The sequence below is a fragment of the Rhamphochromis longiceps genome, linkage group LG10 (genome assembly GCF_057381845.1).
Source record: "Rhamphochromis longiceps isolate RC_006_pf linkage group LG10, R_longiceps_female_GT1.1, whole genome shotgun sequence".
In the NCBI taxonomy this organism is placed as follows: domain Eukaryota; kingdom Metazoa; phylum Chordata; class Actinopteri; order Cichliformes; family Cichlidae; genus Rhamphochromis; species Rhamphochromis longiceps.
This window is the reverse complement of record NC_140566.1, coordinates 9,947,291-9,969,614: the sequence shown is the minus strand read 5'-3', so window position 1 is coordinate 9,969,614 and position 22,324 is coordinate 9,947,291. Positions and strand designations below refer to the sequence as shown.

The window sequence follows — 22,324 nt, the reverse complement described above, 5'->3', positions numbered from 1 at the left end:
GTCTTAAACTCTTAGCATTTCTTTCACACTTTACTTTCTGAACCTTTTGTTCAGTTTCAGCAAGAGCTGGTTTTCTAAATTAACAGAGGCAATCCGACTTCGTTTGGCAGTGAAGAGTAGACCAGCACAGCTAAAAAGTCGTTCACACGCAGCAGAAGCAGGCAGAGCTGTGTTCAGTTTAAGAGAGAGGTTTTTGATGGCTGAGAAGGAGTGCAGCAGCTCCATGGTGTCTGTGGCACAAGCAAGATAACCATCAAGCTCAACTGCACTTTGCAGCCTTCTGGAGATTGGTCTGGAGAAGAATTCATCTTCATCAGATGACTCTCTTTGCTGATCCTCACTCTCATGCTCTGTCGTTTCAAGATGTTGTTTGATGTATGTCAAGGCTGTAATTGCAAGTAGATAACACAATTTTGTTATTTAAATTTCAGTGATTATTCCTGAACACAAATTTAAAATCGGCAAATTCTCAAAAAGGATTGTTTAGTATTCAGGACAGACCATCAATAACTTACAATGTATTAGGTGAAATACTCACTTAAGCATGTGTTCAAATGTAAAAATACACAAAAATGGGATCACATGAATCCTTACCAGCCTCTATTACATCTGCTCTGTCAGTCCAGGAAGTCTTGAACTTGGGTAAGAGGACTGCAGCTGCAGCCAACTCTGGATCCTCCATCATCGCTCCAAAATGCTTTTGAAGGCCATTTTGCAGGGCTCTGATGAGTGGCACGCATGTCTTGCTTGATGTCTCCAGCCTGCTAAGTTTGGACAGTAGTTGTTGGATTACTGGCAGGAGCCATCCCATAAAGGAAGTGGACTCAGACTGAAGGATGTTTGAAGCTTTCACCAGTGGCTTCATGGTGGTACAGTACTCCCTTAGGAATGCAACTTCTGCAGGACTCAACCTGTAAGACACAACAACAAAACCCACCATGACTATAATAGGGATCTTCTGATTTAATATTAAGAGTCTGCTCACGTTTTTAACCATACATTAAGGAAAATTCACAAAATTTGCAACCATATTGGTAGGTGTCCAATTTTACTCACATTTTCACCTTGAACTCCTCACAAATGCTCCTGGTGGCATCTTCCCCCTTCTCATCAATGGCAAGGTAGGTTGAATTCCATCGTGTTGCATTGGGACGAATGATCTGTAGCTCACACTTGTCCTCTACCACTTCATTAGCCAAATGAGATCAGCCAGTTTTGTTCCAAATGGCCTGGCATTTTGCAAAGGTTGCACGGGAGAGCCTCTTGTAGGTGTCATTCATGCTCTCTGCTAGGGCAGCATCAGATGTTGCCACAAGGTTTAGCAGGTGACATGCACATCGCTGATGAGGCGGAAGTTGATACTCCAAACCAGAGTCTTCATCAAGAATTGCACTTGCCTCATGGTAGTCAATATGGTCAGTCAGGTCAAGAGTTTCTGGGTCTGCTTCATCTTCAGCTTCATCTGCATCATTTTGTGCCCCAAACATGTGGAAGGCCTTGACAAAGTTGGATCCACTATCAGTTGTGGTTCTTACAACTTTGCCTCTAATCTTGTATTGGCAATGGATATCATCAAGCGCACCAGCAAGCATGTCAAATGTGTGAGACCCTCTCAATCTTTTGCATGCTAGTGCTGCAGATCTTCTTTCCAGGGACTCTTCCTCTATCCAATGGCATGTGACTCCAAGGTAACTTTTCTGATGAGCTGACCAACAATCAGTAGTGGTAGCAACAAATTTGACTTTATCCAATGCTGCAACCAAAGTCATCTTCATGTGATCAGCAGCTTCACAGATTCTGGCACGGACAGTGGGTCTGGAGATGACTTTGGCTTGAGGTTGTAATGTGGTAACCAATTCTTTGAAAGATGGCTGTTCTACCACTGCAAATGGCTGTAGACCCTCACATATGAAATTGATGACAAGCTTGTCAACAGTTGCTTGTGGAACATGTTTGTTTGCAGCTCTCAACATCAGGTCTGGTAACTTGGCTTGCGTATTTGCTGAGCGCTTGTTTGGTGTGGCTGTGGTCTTTCGCTGTTGAGATGTTGATGCCACAGTGATATTGTACTGCTCAATCTTCGATGGATGTTTCCTCTGTAGAGATAAATATTATCATACGTCAGGTTCATACATTACTTCATAACATCACTGTAATTAACACTAAAGGAAAACACATTTTTAAAACATTATTCAACTAGACTTGAGCTAATCTTTGATTGTTGAGCATAGTATAAAAGAGTGGTGAATTGGTCAAATTTTGCAGATATATTGCTGTATTTATTTACAAGTGTAAACCAATTTTGAACGATCATTGCAAAAAACATGAATTTCTGTATACATTCTAAGTTCTGTAATATGTATACTATCTGTAAAAAGAGTATCGACCAATGTATCAGTATCTAAATTTTTAACTCCTTTTTATCAGTATCACCCTAAAGTTTTCAGTATTAGTCAGGTCCTAAAAATACTAAGAGAGCAAAATATGTGTATATAGCAAATCTAATTTAAGAAAAAGGGATCACATACACAAAAATGCTGCCCATACAGCTAACAAATAAAAACAATCCACATTATGTTCTTTAAAAAAATATATCATATTGGGAAACATATAACCCTACTGATTAAGAGCCATGTCACTATGATAGACCTATATCAGGCCAATGATACTGATCAACTGATCCATCAATCGGGCTCTGGTACATGTCAGCTGAGACTGCGGTCAAGTGAGCCCTCACTTACGAAGTCGCAGTCAAGCTAGCCGCCCCGCCAGCCGCACCTAAAATGTTGTTGCACTACTCTTACGCATATTACGGTATAGGTGCCGACTGGCTTAGAAACGCAGTGTTTTCTGTCCTGACACTATTTTACTTCACAATCCACTCCCAGTTTTGGTTAATCTCCACTTTCACCCCTGTGATCCACAGCCCAAATTACTGTATGATTCAGAGAAAATTAACAATAAAATTTACCCAATTTACTCAACTATACTTTTAATGTCCTCATCTTTGAGCTCAGATTACAGGAAAACTGAAAGAGGTGACGCAGATATCTCACTGGATTCTGACTCTGGGTGACCCCCACTCTGCACCCTGTCATCCACAGCCAAAATTACTGTACAGTTTTTGAGAAAATTGATAGTAAAATCTTCCCATTTTGCTTTACTGTACTCTACATATTGACATCTTTGATCTCCGATTACAGGAAAACTGTAAGAGGTGACGCAGATATTTCACTGGATTATGAATCTAGGCCATCTCCACTCTTCACCCTGTGATCCACAGCCAAAATTACTGTACGGATTTTGAGAAAATTGATAGTAAACTTTGCACAATTTACTCTACTGTACTCTATATATTCTCATCTTTGAGCTTAGATTACAGGAAAACTGTAAGAGGTGACGCAGATATCTCACTGGATTATGACTCTGGGTGACCCTCACTCTGCACCCTGTGATCCACAGCAAAAATTACTGTACAGTTTTTAAGAAAATTGATAGTAAAATCTTCCCATTTTGCTTTACTGTACTCTACATATTGACATCTTTGAGTTCCGATTACAGGAAAACTATAAGAGGTGACGCAGATATTTCACTGGATTCTGAATCTAGGCTGTCGCCACTCTTCACCCTGTCATCCACAGCCAAAATTACTGTACAGTTTTTGAGAAAATTCATGGTAAAATCTTCCCATTTTGCTTTACTGTACTCTACATATTGACATCTTTGAGCTCCGATTACAGGAAAACTGTAAGAGGTGACGCAGATATTTCACTGGATTATGAATCTAGGCCATCTCCACTCTTCACCCTGTGAGCCACAGCCAAAATTACTGTACGGATTTTGAGAAAATTGATAGTAAACTTTGCACAATTTACTCTACTGTACTCTATATATTCTCATCTTTGAGCTTAGATTACAGGAAAACTGTAAGAGGTGACGCAGATATCTCACTGGATTATGACTCTGGGTGACCCCCACTCTGCACCCTGTGATCCACAGCAAAAATTACTGTATGGATTTTGAGAAAATTCATAGCAAAATCTTCCCATTTTGCTTTACTGTACTCTACATATTGACATCTTTGAGTTCCGATTACAGGAAAACTATAAGAGGTGACACAGATATCTCACTGGATTATGACTCTGGGTGACCCCCACTCTTCACCCTGTTATCCACAGCCCAAATTACTGTACGGATTTTTAGAAAATTGATAGTAAACTTTGCACAATTTACTGTACTATACTCTATATATTCTTATCTTTGAGCTCAGATTACAGGAAAACTGTAAGAGGTGACGCAGATATTTCACTGGATTATGAATCTAGGCTGTTGCCACTCTGCACCCTGTCATCCACAGCCAAAATTACTGTACGGTTTTTGAGAAAATTGATAGTAAAATCTTCCCATTTTGCTTTACTGTACTCTACATATTGACATCTTTGAGCTCAGATTACAGGAAAACTATAAGAGGTGACGCAGATATTTCACTGGATTCTGACTCTAGGCTGTCGCCACTCTGCACCCTGTGATCCACAGCCAGAATTACTGTACGGATTTTGAGAAAATTGATAGTAAACTTTGCACAATTTACTCTACTGTACTTTATATATTGACATGTTTGAGCTCAGATTACAGGAAAACTGTAAGAGGTGACGCAGATATCTCACTGGATTATGACTCTGGGTGACCCCCACTCTGCACCCTGTGATCCACAGCCAAAATTACTGTACGGATTTCTGATAAAATTAAATCCTATTCCATTACCAAACAAAATGAGTTCATTGAAGTATTTGCTTAACTACAAGAAATGTCTTTCCACACACAATTTAAATTTTTCAAAATGTCATTCACACACCACCTCAAGTATCAACTTCAGTTTTAGACATTATTTATTCAGTGCTTAATCACAACAATAGTCAACTTAAGGCACTTACATAATAAGTTAAACCTTACAATAATACATACAGAGAAAAACCCAACAATCATATGACCCCCTATGAGCAACAGTGGGAAGGAAAAACTCCCTTTTAACAGGAAGAAACCTCCGGCAGAACCAGGCTCAGGGAGGGGCGGCCATCTGCCTCAACCGGTCAGGGTGAGAAATTACATTTCTCAGATTACTGATTTCTCATATTACTACTACACAGTTTAGATACACTCAACAAAAATATAAACGCAACACCTTTGTTACTGCTCCCATTCCCCATGGGATGGACGTAGAGACCGAAAATTCATTCCAGATACACAATATAACCATCCCTCCCAAACAGTGGTCACAAATCAGTCCAAATGTGTGGTAGTGGGCACATCTGCCATATTGAGATAATCCATCCCACCTCACAGGTGTGCCACATCAGGATGCTGATCTGACATCATGAGTAGTGCACAGGTGTACCTCAGACTGCCCACAACAAAAGGCCACCCTGGAATGTGCAGTTTTTTGCGCTATTGGGGGTCTGGGGACCCAGAACCGGTCAGTATCTGGTGTGACCACCATTTGCCTCATGCAGTGCAACACATCGTCGCATGGAGTCTATCAGATTGTCAATTGTGGCCTTTGGAATGTTGGTCCACTCCACTTCAATGGCTGTGCGAGGTTGTTGGATATTCGTGGGAACTGGTACACGCTGTCGTATACGCCGGTCAAGCACATCCCGAACATGCTCAATGGGTGACATGTCCGGTGAGTATGCTGGCCATGCAAGAACTGGGACATTCTCAGCTGCCATCTGCCCTGAACAATGTGAACCATGATTCATCCGTGAAGCGCACACCTCTCCAACGTGCCAGACGCCATCGAATGTGAGCATTTGCCCACACAAGTCTGTTACGGCGACGAGCTGGAGTCAGGTCAAGACCCCGATGAGGACGACGGGCATGCAGTTGAGCTTCCCTGAGACGGTTTCTGACAGTTTGTGCAGAAATTGTTTGGTTGTGCAAACCAATTGTTCCAGCAGCTGTCTGGGTGGCTGGTCTCAGACGATCTTGGAGGTGAACCTGCTGGATGTGGAGGTCCTGGGCTGGTGTGGTTACACGAGGTCTGCGGTTGTGAGGCCGGTTGGATGTGCTGCCATATTCTCTGAAACGCCTGTGGAGACGGCTTATGGTTGAGAAATGAACATTCAATGCACGGGCGACAGATCTGGTTGACATTCCTGCTGTCAGCATGCCAATTGCACGCTCCCTCATTGCTTGTGGCATCTGTGGCATTTTGCTGTGAGACAAAACTGCACATTCCAGGGTGGCCTTTTGTTGTGGGCAGTCTGAGGTACACCTGTGCACTACTCATGATGTCAGATCAGCATCCTGATGTGACACACCTGTGAGGTGGGATGGATTATCTCAATATGGCAGATGTGCCCACTACCACACATTTGGACTGATTTGTGACCACTGTTTGGGAGGGATGGTTATATTGTGTATCTGGAATGAATTTTCGGTCTCTACGTCCATCCCATGGGGAATGGGAGCAGTAACAAAGGTGTTGCGTTTATATTTTTGTTGAGTGTATCTAAACTGTGTAGTAGTAATATGAGAAATCAGTAATCTGAGAAATGTAATTTCTCACCCTGACCGGTTGAGGCAGATGGCCGCCCCTCCCTGAGCCTGGTTCTGCCGGAGGTTTCTTCCTGTTAAAAGGGAGTTTTTCCTTCCCACTGTTGCTCATAGGGGGTCATATGATTGTTGGGTTTTTCTCTGTATGTATTATTGTAAGGTTTAACTTATTATGTAAGTGCCTTAAGTTGACTATTGTTGTGATTAAGCACTGAATAAATAATGTCTAAAACTGAAGTTGATACTTGAGGTGGTGTGTGAATGACATTTTGAAAAATTTAAATTGTGTGTGGAAAGACATTTCTTGTAGTTAAGCAAATACTTCAATGAACTCATTTTGTTTGGTAATGGAATAGGATTTAATTTTATCAGAAATCCGTACAGTAATTTTGGCTGTGGATCACAGGGTGCAGAGTGGGGGTCACCCAGAGTCATAATCCAGTGAGATATCTGCGTCACCTCTTACAGTTTTCCTGTAATCTGAGGTCAAAGATGAGAATATTAAAAGTACAGTAGAGTAAATTGTGCAAAGTTTACTATCAATTTTCTCAAAAACCGTACAGTAATTTTTTCTGTGGATCACAGGGTGAAGAGTGGCGACAGCCTAGAGTCATAATCCAGTGAGATATCTGCGTCACCTCTTACAGTTTTCCTGTAATCTGAGCTCAAAGATGTCAATATATAAAGTACAGTACAGTAAATTGTGCAAAGTTTACTATCAATTTTCTCAAAATCCGTACAGTAATTTTGGCTGTGGATGACAGGGTGCAGAGTGGCGACAGCCTAGATTCATAATCCAGTGAAATATCTGCGTCACCTCTTACAGTTTTCCTGTAATCGGAGCTCAAAGATGAGAATATATAGAGTATAGTACAGTAAATTGTGCAAAGTTTACTATCAATTTTCTAAAAATCCGTACAGTAATTTGGGCTGTGGATAACAGGGTGAAGAGTGGGGGTCACCCAGAGTCATAATCCAGTGAGATATCTGTGTCACCTCTTATAGTTTTCCTGTAATCTGAGGTCAAAGATGAGAATATATAGAGTACAGTAGAGTAAATTGTGCAAAGTTTACTATCAATTTTCTCAAAATCCGTACAGTAATTTTGGCTGTGGATGACAGGGTGAAGAGTGGCGACAGCCTAGATTCATAATCCAGTGAAATATCTGCGTCACCTCTTACAGTTTTCCTGTAATCGGAACTCAAAGATGTCAATATGTAGAGTACAGTGAAGCAAAATGGGAAGATTTTAATATCAATTTTCTCAAAATCCGTACAGTAATTTTTGCTGTGGATGACAGGGTGCAGAGTGGAGATGGCCTAGATTCATAATCCAGTGAAATATCTGCGTCACCTCTTATGGTTTTCCTGTAATCTGAGCTCAAAGATGAGAATATATAGAGTATAGTACAGTAAATTGTGCAAAGTTTACTATCAATTTTCTCAAAATCCGTACAGTAATTTTTGCTGTGGATCACAGGGTGCAGAGTGGGGGTCACCCAGAGTCATAATCCAGTGAGATATCTGCGTCACCTCTTATAGTTTTCCTGTAATCTGAGCTCAAAGATGAGAATATATAGAGTACAGTAGAGTAAATTGTGCAAAGTTTACTATCAATTTTCTCAAAAACCGTACAGTAATTTTTTCTGTGGATCACAGGGTGAAGAGTGGCGACAGCCTAGAGTCAGAATCCAGTGAGATATCTGCGTCACCTCTTATAGTTTTCCTGTAATCTGAGGCCAAAGATGTCAATATGTAGAGTACAGTAAAGCAAAATGGGAAGATTTTGCTATGAATTTTCTCAAAATCCATACAGTAATTTTTGCTGTGGATCACAGGGTGCAGAGTGGCGACAGCCTAGATTCATAATCCAGTGAAATATCTGCGTCACCTCTTATGGTTTTCCTGTAATCTGAGCTCAAAGATGAGAATATATAGAGTATAGTACAGTAAATTGTGCAAAGTTTACTATCAATTTTCTCAAAATCCGTACAGTAATTTTTGCTGTGGATCACAGGGTGCAGAGTGGGGGTCACCCAGAGTCATAATCCAGTGAAATATCTGCATCACCTCTTACAGTTTTTCTGTAATCTGAGCTTAAAGATGAGAATATATAGAGTATAGTACAGTAAATTGTGCAAAGTTTACTATCAATTTTCTCAAAAACTGTACAGTAATTTTGGCTGTGGATGACAGGGTGCAGAGTGGGGGTCACCCAGAGTCATAATCCAGTGAGATATCTGCGTCACCTCTTATAGTTTTCCTGTAATCTGAGGCCAAAGATGAGGACATTAAAAGTATAGTTGAGTAAATTGGGTAAATTTTATTGTTAATTTTCTCTGAATCATACAGTAATTTGGGCTGTGGATCACAGGGGGGGAAAGTGGAGATACACTAAAAATGGGAGTGGATTGTGAAGTAAAATAGTGTCAGGACACAAAACACTGCGTTTCTAAGCCGGTCTTCACCCATACCGTAATATACGTAAGAGTAGTGCAACCACATTTTCGGTGCGGCTGGCGGGGCGGCTAGCTTGACTGCGACTTCGTAAGTGAGGGCTCACTTGACCGCAGTCAGCTGAGAGCTGGAAGATTAATTTGAGATGCAGCTCAGCACTGTGTTCAAGTTTTGTTTTTGTTTTGTTATATATATATATATATATATATATATATATATATATATATATATATATATATATATATATATATATATATATATATAGGCCAGCTGATTGTAGGCCTGTGAGTTTTAAATGACTACAAGTTTAATTTATTGTAATGACGGTGGTTATCCAAATAATAAGCTAAAACATTCCTACGAATTGTAGCTCAATTATGCATGCACACACGCACATTAGCTAGCTCCGTCTTATTTTAATATCAGGCTAACCAATGGCGGTGACAATATCTTAGCCAAACTAGTAACCTTAAAACACATGAAAAATAAGAAAGCAATATCATACACGTATAGTTGTAAAACCTCTTACCTCAATGTGTTTTTTTAGATTAGATGCTGAAGTCTTGTAAGCTGAAATGACTGTAGAGGTCAAACAAAGTTTGCACTGCATCTGGACGCTGTCTCCTTTTCTCCCTCTGTACACGAAAAATTCCTCCAGGTATGGCCACGGGCACGCGTCCTCCGTCTTTTCTACGTCGTTTTCATGGTTGACAGTGTTGTCCTCTGTCTCCATTTTGGCTTCTTTGTCTCCAAATCTTCCGTCTATAAAGTAGTTTATACTCCACCATTTAGCACCTCCAGACACCTGTGCCTGCTGCTGCAGCGGAGTTTATTCTTTGCTTACGTCTTAAATTGGCGCGGTCTCGATTGCACGGCGTTATTGGCTGCAAAAATGCAGACGAAAGGTTTGAATATTAATTCAAATTGTGGGCGTACTCAGTAGTGACTTTTGATTTTATAAGTAGCGAAGTAGATTACATGGTGTAAGTTGTACTCAAGTATGAGTAAAATTACAAACTTGAAAAATTACTCGTAAAAGTACAAGTACCCAAAAAATGTACTTAATTACAGTAACGTGAGTATTTGTAATTCGTTACTTCCACCCCTGACTATAAATCATCATTACTGGGGTTGTCAGAACTTTATGCGCAGTAGCATTAATGACGGATGCGCTCAGAGGCACGACCTGTATAGAGCAGTCGGTCGTGCACAGCAAAAAGCTATATAAAGTCTACCTTAGACATGTGTGTCACTCAAGCTAGCAGCACCCCATGAGAAACGGGCCAACTGTTTAAGTGTTCACAGGAGTTTGCACCCTTGGCAAGAGGACTGAGTTTTCACGGTGCTCAATGATGTCCAGAGAATGAGCCGTGTGTGCTGAGGAAATAAATGGCGTTCTTGATCCCAAGGGCTGCTACAATTGATATATTTTGTCACATTTTGACAGGAAACAAATAGGAAGTATGGGAGCTACATGAGCGATTACTTCTGAATGGATCTCGTCTCCTTCCAGAATATTTTCACCTCGTTTTTACGTATTGACACGTATTTACATTGCATCATAGTTTTTGTCCTCGCGGATTATTTTTTATTATTTTTTTATTTAGTTGTTGTCTTATTTTCTGAAGAAAAAAAAGGTAGTTGACAAAAACTAACAAAACTTATTGGTCAACGGGTCTGTACGTCATAGCAAAGTCATATAATTTGCCAGATAAAAATGGCAACACTGACATACTCTCGAAGTCCAGCTCATTTAGTCAGTTTAGCAGCGGTGAAGATTACCAAACAGCAATGGACTAAACTCTGTTTTCTGGGACGTGTGTCAGTCAGATTGCTTACTCCTCTAACTTTAAACCATAACAATATCAAAATTGGATGTGATTTTACCTAATTAAGATGTACAAGTCCTATATGGTAGGAAATTACTTGTACAGAATCATTTCTTTTGCTCGTTTCATTGTTCATCCTCTTTTAAGTCTTGTTTTTCAACCCAAGGCGGTCACTAGAACAGTCACATAAAGCTGTGGCTATGGCAACTCTATAGCTCAATTGGTCGAACAAGTGAAAGGCTGCCGGTTTCTGCCCATTTGAACAGTTCCCTTCATGTCACTCCCTTTGCTCTTTCTCTGCTCTTCAGTTTGTTCTCTACTACCTGATGAAATAAAGTCTGAAAGTTTCCCTAAAAAATAATTTAAAAAAGTGTATATAAAAATGCTGAGCCCTGGCACAATCTTCAAACTCACGTAATCATACAATAAGTGCTTTGATAGAGATTAGATTATTTCATTTTTGATTGTGATTGTGTGTGTGTATGTCCCCAGGTTTCAGAAATCTCCATGTGGATGACCAGATGACTATCATTCAGCAGTCATGGATGGGGGTGATGGTGTGTGCCTTGGGATGGAGGTCCTATAAGAATGCCAGTGGCAGGATGCTATACTTTGCCCCAGACCTTGTGTTCAATGAGTATGTCCAGCTCTGAATTCTAGAATTCAATAATCCTCTGAAAGGATTCCATTAGTGGGTCACTGACATGCTGCGCTCCTCATTATATTTAGAGATCACCACCAGCGAGCAAGCAGCTGCTCTCATTTGCCTTCATCACTTTATCTTCCCTTCTTCCTTTCATTTTCTTTCCCGTTCACAGACAAACAGAAAAACATATCCAGAGTTAAAAATGTAAAGTGTTGGATTCTCCCAATTCTTTGAATCTTTGGGCTGAAGGAAGGACAATACTCGGTGTATAAATGCTCAATCAACAATCATTTATTTCCATACAATTCAACAATAAGAGCATTACAACGTCCGGACGGGAGAGATGCTACCAGAGGGTCAGGCACATGTCTCAAAATGGTGACGGGTTGCTCAGCTTTTTATAGTCTCTAGTGGCCCCCAGCTAGTCGTAAAAGCCAAAACATCACATTTTTTCTCTGTTACAGCACCTAAGTTATGACCTCGGCAGTTGTTTCTCTGCTTTCTGTAAGGTGGGGGTGTGGAATGTGGTCTATCTATCTCCCCTGTCTTTAGACACAGAGTCTCCTGCTTACAACCTTCTCTTCATGATTCAACAATTAAGCATGTCAAGAAAACAGTGTAACACATTCCCAGCAGATCAAGGATACAGAGTGATGCACATTTATCTAATGAACTAATATGTGAATATGTTCTGTTAACTCAAAAGTATAATGAGAACTAAACTACATACAGCTCACACACTCTATATTAAAGGGTATAATGTGATCTACAGCAGTATTCTAATTCAACTACTTTGATTACATATATAAGGTAACATATAATAACAGAATAATCTAACAAAAGCATAAATAGTTTCAGGCTTTTTAAAAGAGTGTGTTCATCCAATTTTCTCCTTAGGTGTTCTTTTGTTGCTGTGAAATTAAAGTAAGGAAAATTTTTTAGCATTCAGACTCTCGTAACCCCGCAGAGTGCAGATGAATCCGATCTGAATATTTCAGACGGCAACAACAATGGTGATGTCTGTGTGAGAGTTAGTGGGGAATACTAATGTTTACAAGAAATGAATTCTTATTTAGCTCCATCAAATGCTGACTGACACAGTCTGCTGGGAGTAGATAACACATATCAGTTGTTGTCTGGTTCAAACAGTGTAAGCAGGTGATGTACAGGATCCTTTTACACAGTAGTTTTAAACATATGTGCAGCACCAGTGCAAATTTGTTACAGCCTGAAAGAAATGTGCAATCTGCATACACCAGCCACTTTATTATGCACAGTATACCTGTTCAGTTTCAACAACTCATTACGTTTATGTGTTACAATTACAGCTAAGACAATCTGCCAGATTTTGAGCTTTAGAAAGGGGAAGAAAGATGATTTAAGTAACTTTAAATTGGCGTGTTTTTTGAAGTGTTTCAAAAACTGCTGATCTACTGAGATTTTCCTGCACAGCCATCTCTACAATAGGATTTACTGAGTTCAGAAAACGTGAAATATCCAGTGAGTGGCTATTCTGGGTGAATGTTGATGTCAGAGGTCAGAATGTAAAATGACTCAGACTGCTTTAAGCTTATAAGAAGAGAAAATCATTCATAACCACTTGTTAGAACCAAGGTATACAGAAGAGTATTTCTAAACACACAATACATCTGTCTAGCCCAAGTTGGACATATTGTGTGTTCAGATGAGCACTGGATACCTAAGTGCCACTCCTTTCAGCTAAGTACAAGAAACTGAGGCTGAAATTTGCATGGACTCACCAAAATTGGACAACAGATAACTGGAATAATGCTGTGTGGTCTGATGAGTCTCGATATCTGCTGTAACATTTGGATGGTAGGATCAGAATTTGGTGTAAACAGCATGAAAGCATGGATCAATCCTGCCTCAAACATTGCAGCCTAGTGTTGGTGATGGCTGATGGCTGCTTTTTATCGCACCATGTCACAAACCTCTGATCATCTCACGCTGATTTCTTGAACATGATAAGACGTTTGCTGTGCTCAAATGGCCACCACAATCACCAGATCTCAATACAGTAGAACTAATATGAGATATGGTGAAACAGGAGATTTGAATGAGATTTGTATCATGGGTGTGCAACCGAAGTATCTGCAGCAGCTGCGTGATGCTACCAGGTTAATGTGGACCAAAATATCCAAGGAATGTTTCCAGCACCTTACCATGAAGAATTAATAGTTCTGAAGGCAAAAGGGCCCTAACCTGACACCAGTGAGGTGCACCTAATAAAGTAGCCAGTGGATGTAAATTTGAAAAATGTTAACTTAATGTGATGCAAGAATACAATACCAAAATCAGGTTTTATGCTCATAAATGATGAGGATATTTTACTGTATCAAGTTTCCATAGTGACTGAAAATACTTGTGAGTATGAACAGTTTTTAAAAGGCTAAATGACTGGCATTTTCACTTAGTAGGTTCATATTTAAAATTGTTAAAATTGTAGGTAAAGGCAGCATCTTCTTGAACACAACCTCTTTTTTTTAAAGTATGAAATGTTGAAAAGATAGTACTCTAGGTAAGTTCTATTAAAGGGTTACTCCAAGGATTGGAAGTTTGATAGAGTTGGAAGAGGATGAGATCATGACCCTTAAAAAAGAAATGTTTTAATTGTAATAACCTCAAATAAGTTTAGCTCTTTCCTAAAATAAAAAAAGACATATGTACTTTTAAGTATAAAAGAGTGCACGGATTAAAGAATGGAAAAGCATTGCCAAAAACTGGATCAAATGACTGGATTAAATGAGCTGAATGCCTGTGAAGTAGCTAACCAGACAGGTATTATTTGGGGGTAATAAAATATAAATCAAAGCAACATTCAACAGCATCCAGAACTAATGTGACTTTTCAAAAAGTACAGCCATCTACGTCCAAAATTCAAATCCTGCTAAGTCACGGAAACGTGATTGTGACCACTTTGTCAGTTGTTTTTCAAGGTGTGGTGAACCAGGAGCTCAACTTTTAAGGACAGATTTGGGGCTGGTGGAAACCATAAAAGTCAGAAATGTGGATAATTTAAACTAAGTGAAAGAAATGTGAGCAGCAGTATTACTGCACTCAAGTACTCCTTGTTACCTTTGAAATTAGCCGCTTACCACTCCTACTCCTGCCGAGCAGGCTGTCCTTTAGAGAGGGTAAAAACCCTATTACAGTCAACATAATTGGAGAATTAAGACACCACAGTCACATCAGATGTACATTTATCAGGCTTAATTTCATGGATATAATAAAACAGCATTACCACTTCAACATGAGACAGCCTATCAACTGCGATGCTATCGAGATAGAATTAAAGAGCAGTCATTTTCTTTTCAGTATCCAGACTATCATCATGAATCTGGGGAAAAAACTTGCTCTAACCTACAATTTATTTTTACCTTGGCTCATAACTCATCGTTAGCTTTTCCAGAAAGTCCAATATAATTGGATTATACGCTTCCTGGTGACTATTATTCATATATACCGGCACATATTGGAAACTCTGCATTTATTTCTTGTGAGAAGGTGGAAATTCAGCTCCATTTCATTTCTCTATCTCATGCCATTTTTTTTTTTCAATTTGAGTTTTTTTTTCCCCCTTGACATCTGTATTCTAATTCCCAAAATTTGCTTCATTCTACCTTTATTTTCTCAGAATAAAAAATGTGAATATGTTCCAAACTGTCTTTTGCCGGCTTCATAATAAGTGACAAATTGATTTCGTGTTAGAAGAGATGGCAAAGTTTGATAACAAATGTCTTCTTTGCCCATCATTCAGGCACGAACATTAAATTCCCAATCAGCTCTCATCATGAACTTTGAGCTTAGGCTGGATGACTGGATTTTGGTGTAAAAGAGTTTTGTGTGTTTTTAACGTCCTCAGCACTAATGTCAAAGATGACACAGCACAAATCTGTATTGTTATAATGTGATTCAAAGACAGTGTGCCGGATGGAAATGGATTTAACCTCTGACATTCTTTCCTCTTCAGTAGTTACTGATTACTGGAGAAATGTCCAAGGTGTAAAGCAATTTCTCCTTCACCTCTTGCGATTTGAACATTCCCGTTAGGTTACATCCCCTCATCCTGACCTTTTTTTTCTCTAACGTTTGCAGACACAGAATGCACGTTTCCACCATGTACGAGCACTGCATACGGATGAGGCATCTCTCTCAGGAGTTTGAGATGTTGCAGATCACCCAGGAAGAGTTTCTCTGCATGAAGGCCTTGCTCCTCTTTAGCATTAGTAAGTACTCTTCTGCGTGCCAAAAATGAAAACATAAAGAAGTGGACATACAGAGGAGTGAGTACAGTCAGAAATGAACATGATTTTTTTCTTTCTATTTTCACCAGTTCCCGTTGAGGGTCTGAAGAGTCAGAAGTACTTTGACGAATTGCGTCTCACCTACATCAACGAACTCGACCGCCTCATCAACTTTCAAACGACTACGAACACATCTCAGAGGTTCTACCAGCTCACACGACTCATGGACTCTCTCCAGATGGTGAGTTGGTGAGATGTTTCTTCAGGCTAAAAACAAAAATCCTTATTCCAAAAAGATACATTCATACTTTTGTAAACGTTTCTAAAAAGCCTCACTTGTGGATGCATGGAACATGGATGCACTTTTGCAAATTTGAGAGAAAAAAAATGGAAAAACAGTGTAAAGAAGGAGCTGTAATTATATTACACTAAAACATTTGTTGGAAACACATCCAGTTAAATCACATAGGACGGAGTACTTTAATAGCCCATAACAAAAAACATCCTTCATGCTAGTATTGGAAAAGAATCTGATTACTCAGAAGTCAAAATCTCAGAAGTGGTCTTCGAGGCAGGAAAAGGCCTAATGGATGAGTTTACTATGATTCATATCCTCACATTTTTATGCCAGAGCGTTAACTGTGTGTATGTCTGACTCATGTGCCCTAAGCTGTTGTCCAAATACTATGTGTAGTAAATTTCATCCACATTATGATTTTTTCTTTTCTCCTCTGTTTCAGACCGTAAAGAAGCTCCATCAGTTTACCTTTGACCTTTTTGTCCAGGCTCAGTCACTTCACACCAAGGTCAGCTTTCCAGAGATGATTGGAGAAATAATCTCAGTACATGTACCAAAGATCTTGGTAGGTTTGGCTAAACCAATCTTGTTTCATAAGTAGAAGGAGATTTTTTTTAAAAAAAATCAGAAAATGACTCATCTTGCAGCCTCCGTAAACTTTAACTAAGGCTTTAAACTGTTTCCCCACATCTTCAATCTGACTGCTTTTATCCCTGCCTTGTAATCACATTTTTATTGCTCAAGGCGTTTTACGTTTGGGGTTGGGGGTTTTTGCCTTTTTAGCCATAATTGAGATTGTTTCTTCAAAACTATTAAAGCTTTTACCTGAAGAGCTGTCTTTTTATGACAGCTTTGTGGTTCATGAGATCATAAGAGGATTGTTTGTGTTTTCTGATGGAGGAGAGATTCAGCTTTACATTTGCAGTTAAGTCTGTAAAACATGATCACCTAAACCTTTGTGACATCGTTATGTATAACGGACAAAGAAATCACAAATCGTAAATAATATTCGGATTACCAAAGTATTTTAGCTGCTGCCTTGCAGTTCACCTATTCATTTCATGTTTGTGAAAGTGAGATTCCCGTATGGCTCAGTCACAAAAAAACCCACATCCTTTATGCCACAGTAGTAAAATTAGGACGTCAACCTCTTTGCTACTTAATACTTGTCCAATGATTACATTTTTTTTTCACATTCAGCAGTTGATTGCAAGTAGTTGTGGCAACCAACTATCCAGAGGTTAAGGGTGTCAACCTCTGGACAACCACTTTTGCGATCACAAAACAGCTGCACACCTAGTGAGAGGCAACCAGTCTCTAAACACTTGCAGTCTGTCTTTTACTGACTTCATTCTCTATCAGACTGGTGAATGTTTCCAAATAACTGCGGTCTGGTTTATAAATGCAGACCGACTGCCTGCGTGTCGCCATTTGTCAGTTTATGCTTGCTATTTGTGGAGGAATTTTGAATTTCTGTTTCAAATCTATCAATGAGGTTCTAGTGGAAGTCTGAATGTAAGTAGATAATGTGAATTTCTGTTTAATGTGAATTCCCTTGAATGATTTGCAACACCCGGTAACATATTGATGTGATATTAGGGCTGTGCGATATGACCAAAATCTCATATATAAGAATTCTGTCGATATAAATCACAAAAATGTAACATTTTCTGTCAATTCTGTGAATCTCGGGCAGCTCGACTTGTGGGAAGCTGGAGTCGAGTGTTTTAACCGATGCATGAAACGATACATTTTTAGACATTAGTTATAACAGCCGCCGTTTTCTTTGTGAGTATTTATTACACGGCGTGCTGCGGGGAAAAGCCTGTTCTAACGTTTGAGTCTAAGGTTTATTTTTTAGCACCTGGCGGTTCTTTTCTACTTCTCATCCGTAAATAATCTGCTCTTTCACGTGATTCAGTTTATTTTGAAAAGTCTCAACAGGATCTTGAGCTTTATTGTGAAAGGTTTATGTGGTACATAAACAAGCGGACACGCGATGGTATTACCGTCGTTGTTGCTCACCACAACGCACAAAAACAGGCGCTTGTCCGTCCGTAGTGTGGTTATATAAAATATAAGAGAAAGAGAGAACTTAATATAGCCACTGCAGTGACCATCAAAACGGTGAAAAAATATTGCCGTAAACAGTTTATTTTGCGACACCACGAAACAAACGATAGCGTAAAATGAAACATAGACATTTTTATATCGTCATCCGATATATATCGTTATATCGAACAGCCCTATGTGATATGCCGCAGTTAATTGCCGTAGCACAAACAGATTGATGCCGTTTTATTGCAGTCACACCAAAGGTACTTTAAAGAGAGCGACCGACTGCGAACGGTCGCGGATTTGGTCACTGTATTTGAAGGGACCATTTCAAAGGCAACCAGATCACAATTTCATTGAACATAGCTGCAAAAATCTTTGTCCGTGCTGCAGTCTCCAGCTACTGTTTTCGTTAGAGTGACTGTAGCATAAAGGACCATAGTGCCATACAGTAAACGATTTGAAAGACATATATTGTCTAAATCGTTAATGGCTCAGGAAATCTAAAACATGTAAAAGTCTTTTCTGGGCAAAACGGCCGACCAGTGAACTTGCAGACTTCCGAACTGCCGGAAATTCAAATTCCTTATCAATTACCTCGATTCATTGATGTTTTCTTTGGTGCCTAAATTCCAGTCCAGTGAACAGTCATAGGCCTAAACTTCTACAAGAACTGACAAAAATCTCACTTTTTGTGCACTGATTAGTGTAAATCTTATATATAAGTGTCCATATTCTAGTTATGCCTCAATAAGTATAAAGAAACAAATTACAAAAATTATAAATCCAGTACAGTAGTGATTTATTTGAAGCCTCTGACACCACAATACAATCCCTCATAGCTGTATATTCTGCTCATTTGACCCATTGTTAAAGTGTTTCTGACGTGTGATGTATGTTTTCAGAAGGAGACAAGAACATGTTAAAGACAAGGTGAAAGATTCACATTCATTTCAAGCCTTCTGTGAATTTTATTGTCCAGCACTCGAACATGATCAGTACTGTGATTGTTGTGAAGCATAGCGTAGTGTGAAATTTCAGCAAAGTCATGAAAAAAACGTTTTAAATGAAACATCATCTGCTCACTTTGTACTTTAATACTTTAATATTTAGACATCTTAAGCAGCACATTGACCTTGTTTGGCTTGCAGACCACCACGCAGAACCCACCGCTCTTTACAACAGCAAATATGCAGACTGGATATCTTTGTTTTGGTTTTTGCTTTTTTGTAAGTTAAAAAAAGACCGTCTGTTAAGATGTTTCCTTACCCACAGTCAGCGTAAAATGAACCTCTTTTCTTTAGTGACTTTTCTATCAAATGGAACAATATGATTTGGTCATGAAAATATTAATTCATTATGCAACTAATGTTACAACAGATACATTGTCTCGTTTTGTGCATGCAGAACTGTGTAAATATAGTGCCTTTAAAAAGTACCGATGTTTGGCATTGCCACGTACATTATTTTAAAAGTTGAATGTGGCTACAAGCGCTCTTATTTTTAAAGCTAAAACAAAGATGTGACCAATTAGAAGCCTCTGGGAAGTGAGTCATGAGAAGAAAGCTAACATAATGTCATCAGCTGTAACAGACAGGGCTGCATGTAGAATGCACAGCTCTTACTTCGTCTGCACGACAACACTGTGCTGACTGCTTCGCGCTGTGGCTGTCAGTTTCTAGAGCAAGGACTGAACGTCTTGTAGGGATGCAAGCAAAAAAGGATGGCAGCAAATACAGGCAAATACTGAATTAGATTCGGGGTGCCAGAGATCTTAGATTGCAGCAGTAATGTTTTACAGAGCAACAAATTTCAAATGACAGAAAAAAAATTCAATTTTTTTCAAGACAAAAACTGGAAGGCCCTCGGATGTGGAATGTAAGAATCCTTGACAGGCACTGCCAAACCTAAGAGATTAAAATTAAGGAAAAAAATCTGTGGAATGCCTTGAAGATAACCGATCGCAGTCAATCAACAGCCGAAAAGCATTCATTTGCAGAAATGGATGCAATTATACACATCTACATTTCATTAAAGACGTCTGTTCAAGTGTTCAAACGCAAGGCATTCTGTGCCTACAACATGGCTTATATGATGCAACTGATTGATGTAATTGAGACTCAACTGTAGCACATCCTGCCTTCTCACAATCAAGCTGCTCTGTGCTTACAGCAAAAGTAACATCTGTGGTCTTTTCTGCACCTTTTGACAATTCATTCATTTGATAATGTTTTATAACTCAGCACTTAACGAGTCCACATTCCATTAGAAGATTGTAGATGCATGTATTATGTGTTTGTGTAGTTGTATGGATAACTTTTTGCTTTACAGAAAGTGACGCACAGACATCCGTGTATTACCTGTTTATCGTATATTGGTTGGTGGTGTAATTGTTGTTCAGTACACAGTGATCGACTGTCTGTCACAGTCAGTTTCACAGTTCCTTTGTAGCCTATTCATTCCTAAGCTATAGTGAAACCCTGTAGAGCATCCAACTTCATCTGCACAAATAAACATATTCATGCTTTTTTAACTTGTCTTCTTGTACACTACTTGCTATGCGGAGTGACTAGGGGAGGAAAGAGAATACAGTGGACAGCTATGGGTTTAGACTAAAGGTGATTTGGCCCTTTGGAAGTTGCAGAGAAACCAATTTCCGTCATGATGCAAACAAGACACCTTTCAGAAAACTGAATTTTCAGTAAGCATGTTGTCTACAGAAAAATATATTACATATGTAAGACTGCTGCAGCAGTTAAGAACTCATTCAATTAACTGTGGTTCTAAATATTGTTGTTTTATGCTGGTTTAGCTTTTCTACACATTTCACAGCGGGCACAGCCAACACAACAGTGCATTAATAAGACATAGATGCGTCTGTAAAATTTTGATACTGATGTACTCAAAGAAGGTCATGGCGTTTGTATTTTGCTGAAATAGCTGATATGTGCCCAGTGTACTGCATATTAACAGGGTTCTTTGTACATGCGACAGTAACTGTATATATTGATCAGTTTGATGTCTGTTTTTGTGTCCAAACACTTGACTTTCAAAGTTGTTTATTGTATGATTTATATCTTTTGTGATCTCTGTTTTTTCAAAATGTGTGTTTTTCAAAGGTGTCATCTTTTAAAGGCAATTAAAATATTTCTGACTCTGAAAGTGGTATATGTTTTCTTGGAATAAATAAACTCTTCAGTCTTTTTACTACGCTCTATTGGAGCCTTGAAACTCAAAAACAGATTTGTCTTTAACTAAAAAATAATAATAATTTAATAAAAGTGCTTGTGATGACTATTTGGGTAAGAAAGGTTCACGTTTTACTCTTTTTTTAAATTCTATTTTAAACTTACAAAAACCTGCATTAAAGAAAGACAATGGGGCAAAATAAAATGAAAAAGACTTTTGGGCCAAAATCCAACTTTTTTCAAGTAGTCCTTTAATTTATGCTGGAGTGACATCACAACACAGTTCACAATTCAAAATAATATCCAGAAGATATCATTTTGAAATCAGTTAGTTGGATTTGGTGCAGTTCTTTAGTTTACCCTCCTTTTGAGCCACCTTTAGCCAATATTAAGACATCCCTTCTTGTTGGCGTCTGACTGAGACAAGAGTAGAAAAAAAAAAAACTGAAGCAGGGTGTTTAAAGGAGTCAAGATTACTTACGCAAAACCCAAGATTATTATTTATTATTTGAAATTATTTTTTTAAATAATGTTATTTTTAATATAAACATTTGTCATTATGACTACATATATATGAGACAGAAAATAATTAAAAGCATAAGACTCCTTTAAATGTACTTTAAATGCAATTCCATGATATCAGTGAGCAGATCTAGTGATAAGCGCTTCATTAAAACACAGACAAATTAATTCCAAATGCAAGAGTGGAAAACGTTAGCGCTGATTTTTCAGTCACAACACACATTCTTTTGTTCTTGTGTGCACTCCTCCGTTTGAGAGTCATGCGCTTGGCTGCAATTAACCGAAACTCAAGGCTAAATAAGATCGTGAAGGACCTCAGCCATCCCAACAACAGACTGTTCTCTCTGTTGAGGTCAGGAAAGCGATTCCGCTCCCTGAAGACCAACACAGAGAGACTGAGGAGGAGCTTCTTCCCGCAGGCGATACGGTCTCTCAATCACACCACCACACAGTACTGACCCACACATATGGTTCTTACACACACACTGGACTTTCTGGACTTTGGTTTT

General features: G+C 39.0%; 2 protein-coding genes across 2 annotated transcripts in view; one reads left to right on the top strand and one right to left on the bottom strand.

Annotated features, from left to right (window-relative positions):
• Positions 1-21,237, top strand: part of ar (androgen receptor) — a 45,465-nt gene extending 24,228 nt beyond the window's left edge. Inside the window, exons 5-8 of the mRNA XM_085420106.1 lie at positions 11,334-11,478; positions 15,604-15,734; positions 15,842-15,993; positions 16,493-21,237. Coding sequence (XP_085276232.1) covers positions 11,334-11,478; positions 15,604-15,734; positions 15,842-15,993; positions 16,493-16,651 — 587 coding nt within the window. The 3' untranslated portion in view covers positions 16,652-21,237. The remainder of the gene's footprint in view (positions 1-11,333; positions 11,479-15,603; positions 15,735-15,841; positions 15,994-16,492) is intronic.
• LOC146660310 (E3 SUMO-protein ligase ZBED1-like) lies at positions 1,061-9,867 on the bottom strand. The gene is made up of 2 exons (XM_085420107.1): positions 9,542-9,867; positions 1,061-2,096 (listed from the first exon to the last, which is right to left on the bottom strand). Exons 1-2 carry the CDS (start codon positions 9,743-9,745, stop codon positions 1,206-1,208), a joined length of 1,095 nt encoding a protein of 364 aa, XP_085276233.1. The 5' UTR covers positions 9,746-9,867; the 3' UTR covers positions 1,061-1,205.
• Positions 21,238-22,324: the final 1,087 nt, after the last annotated feature.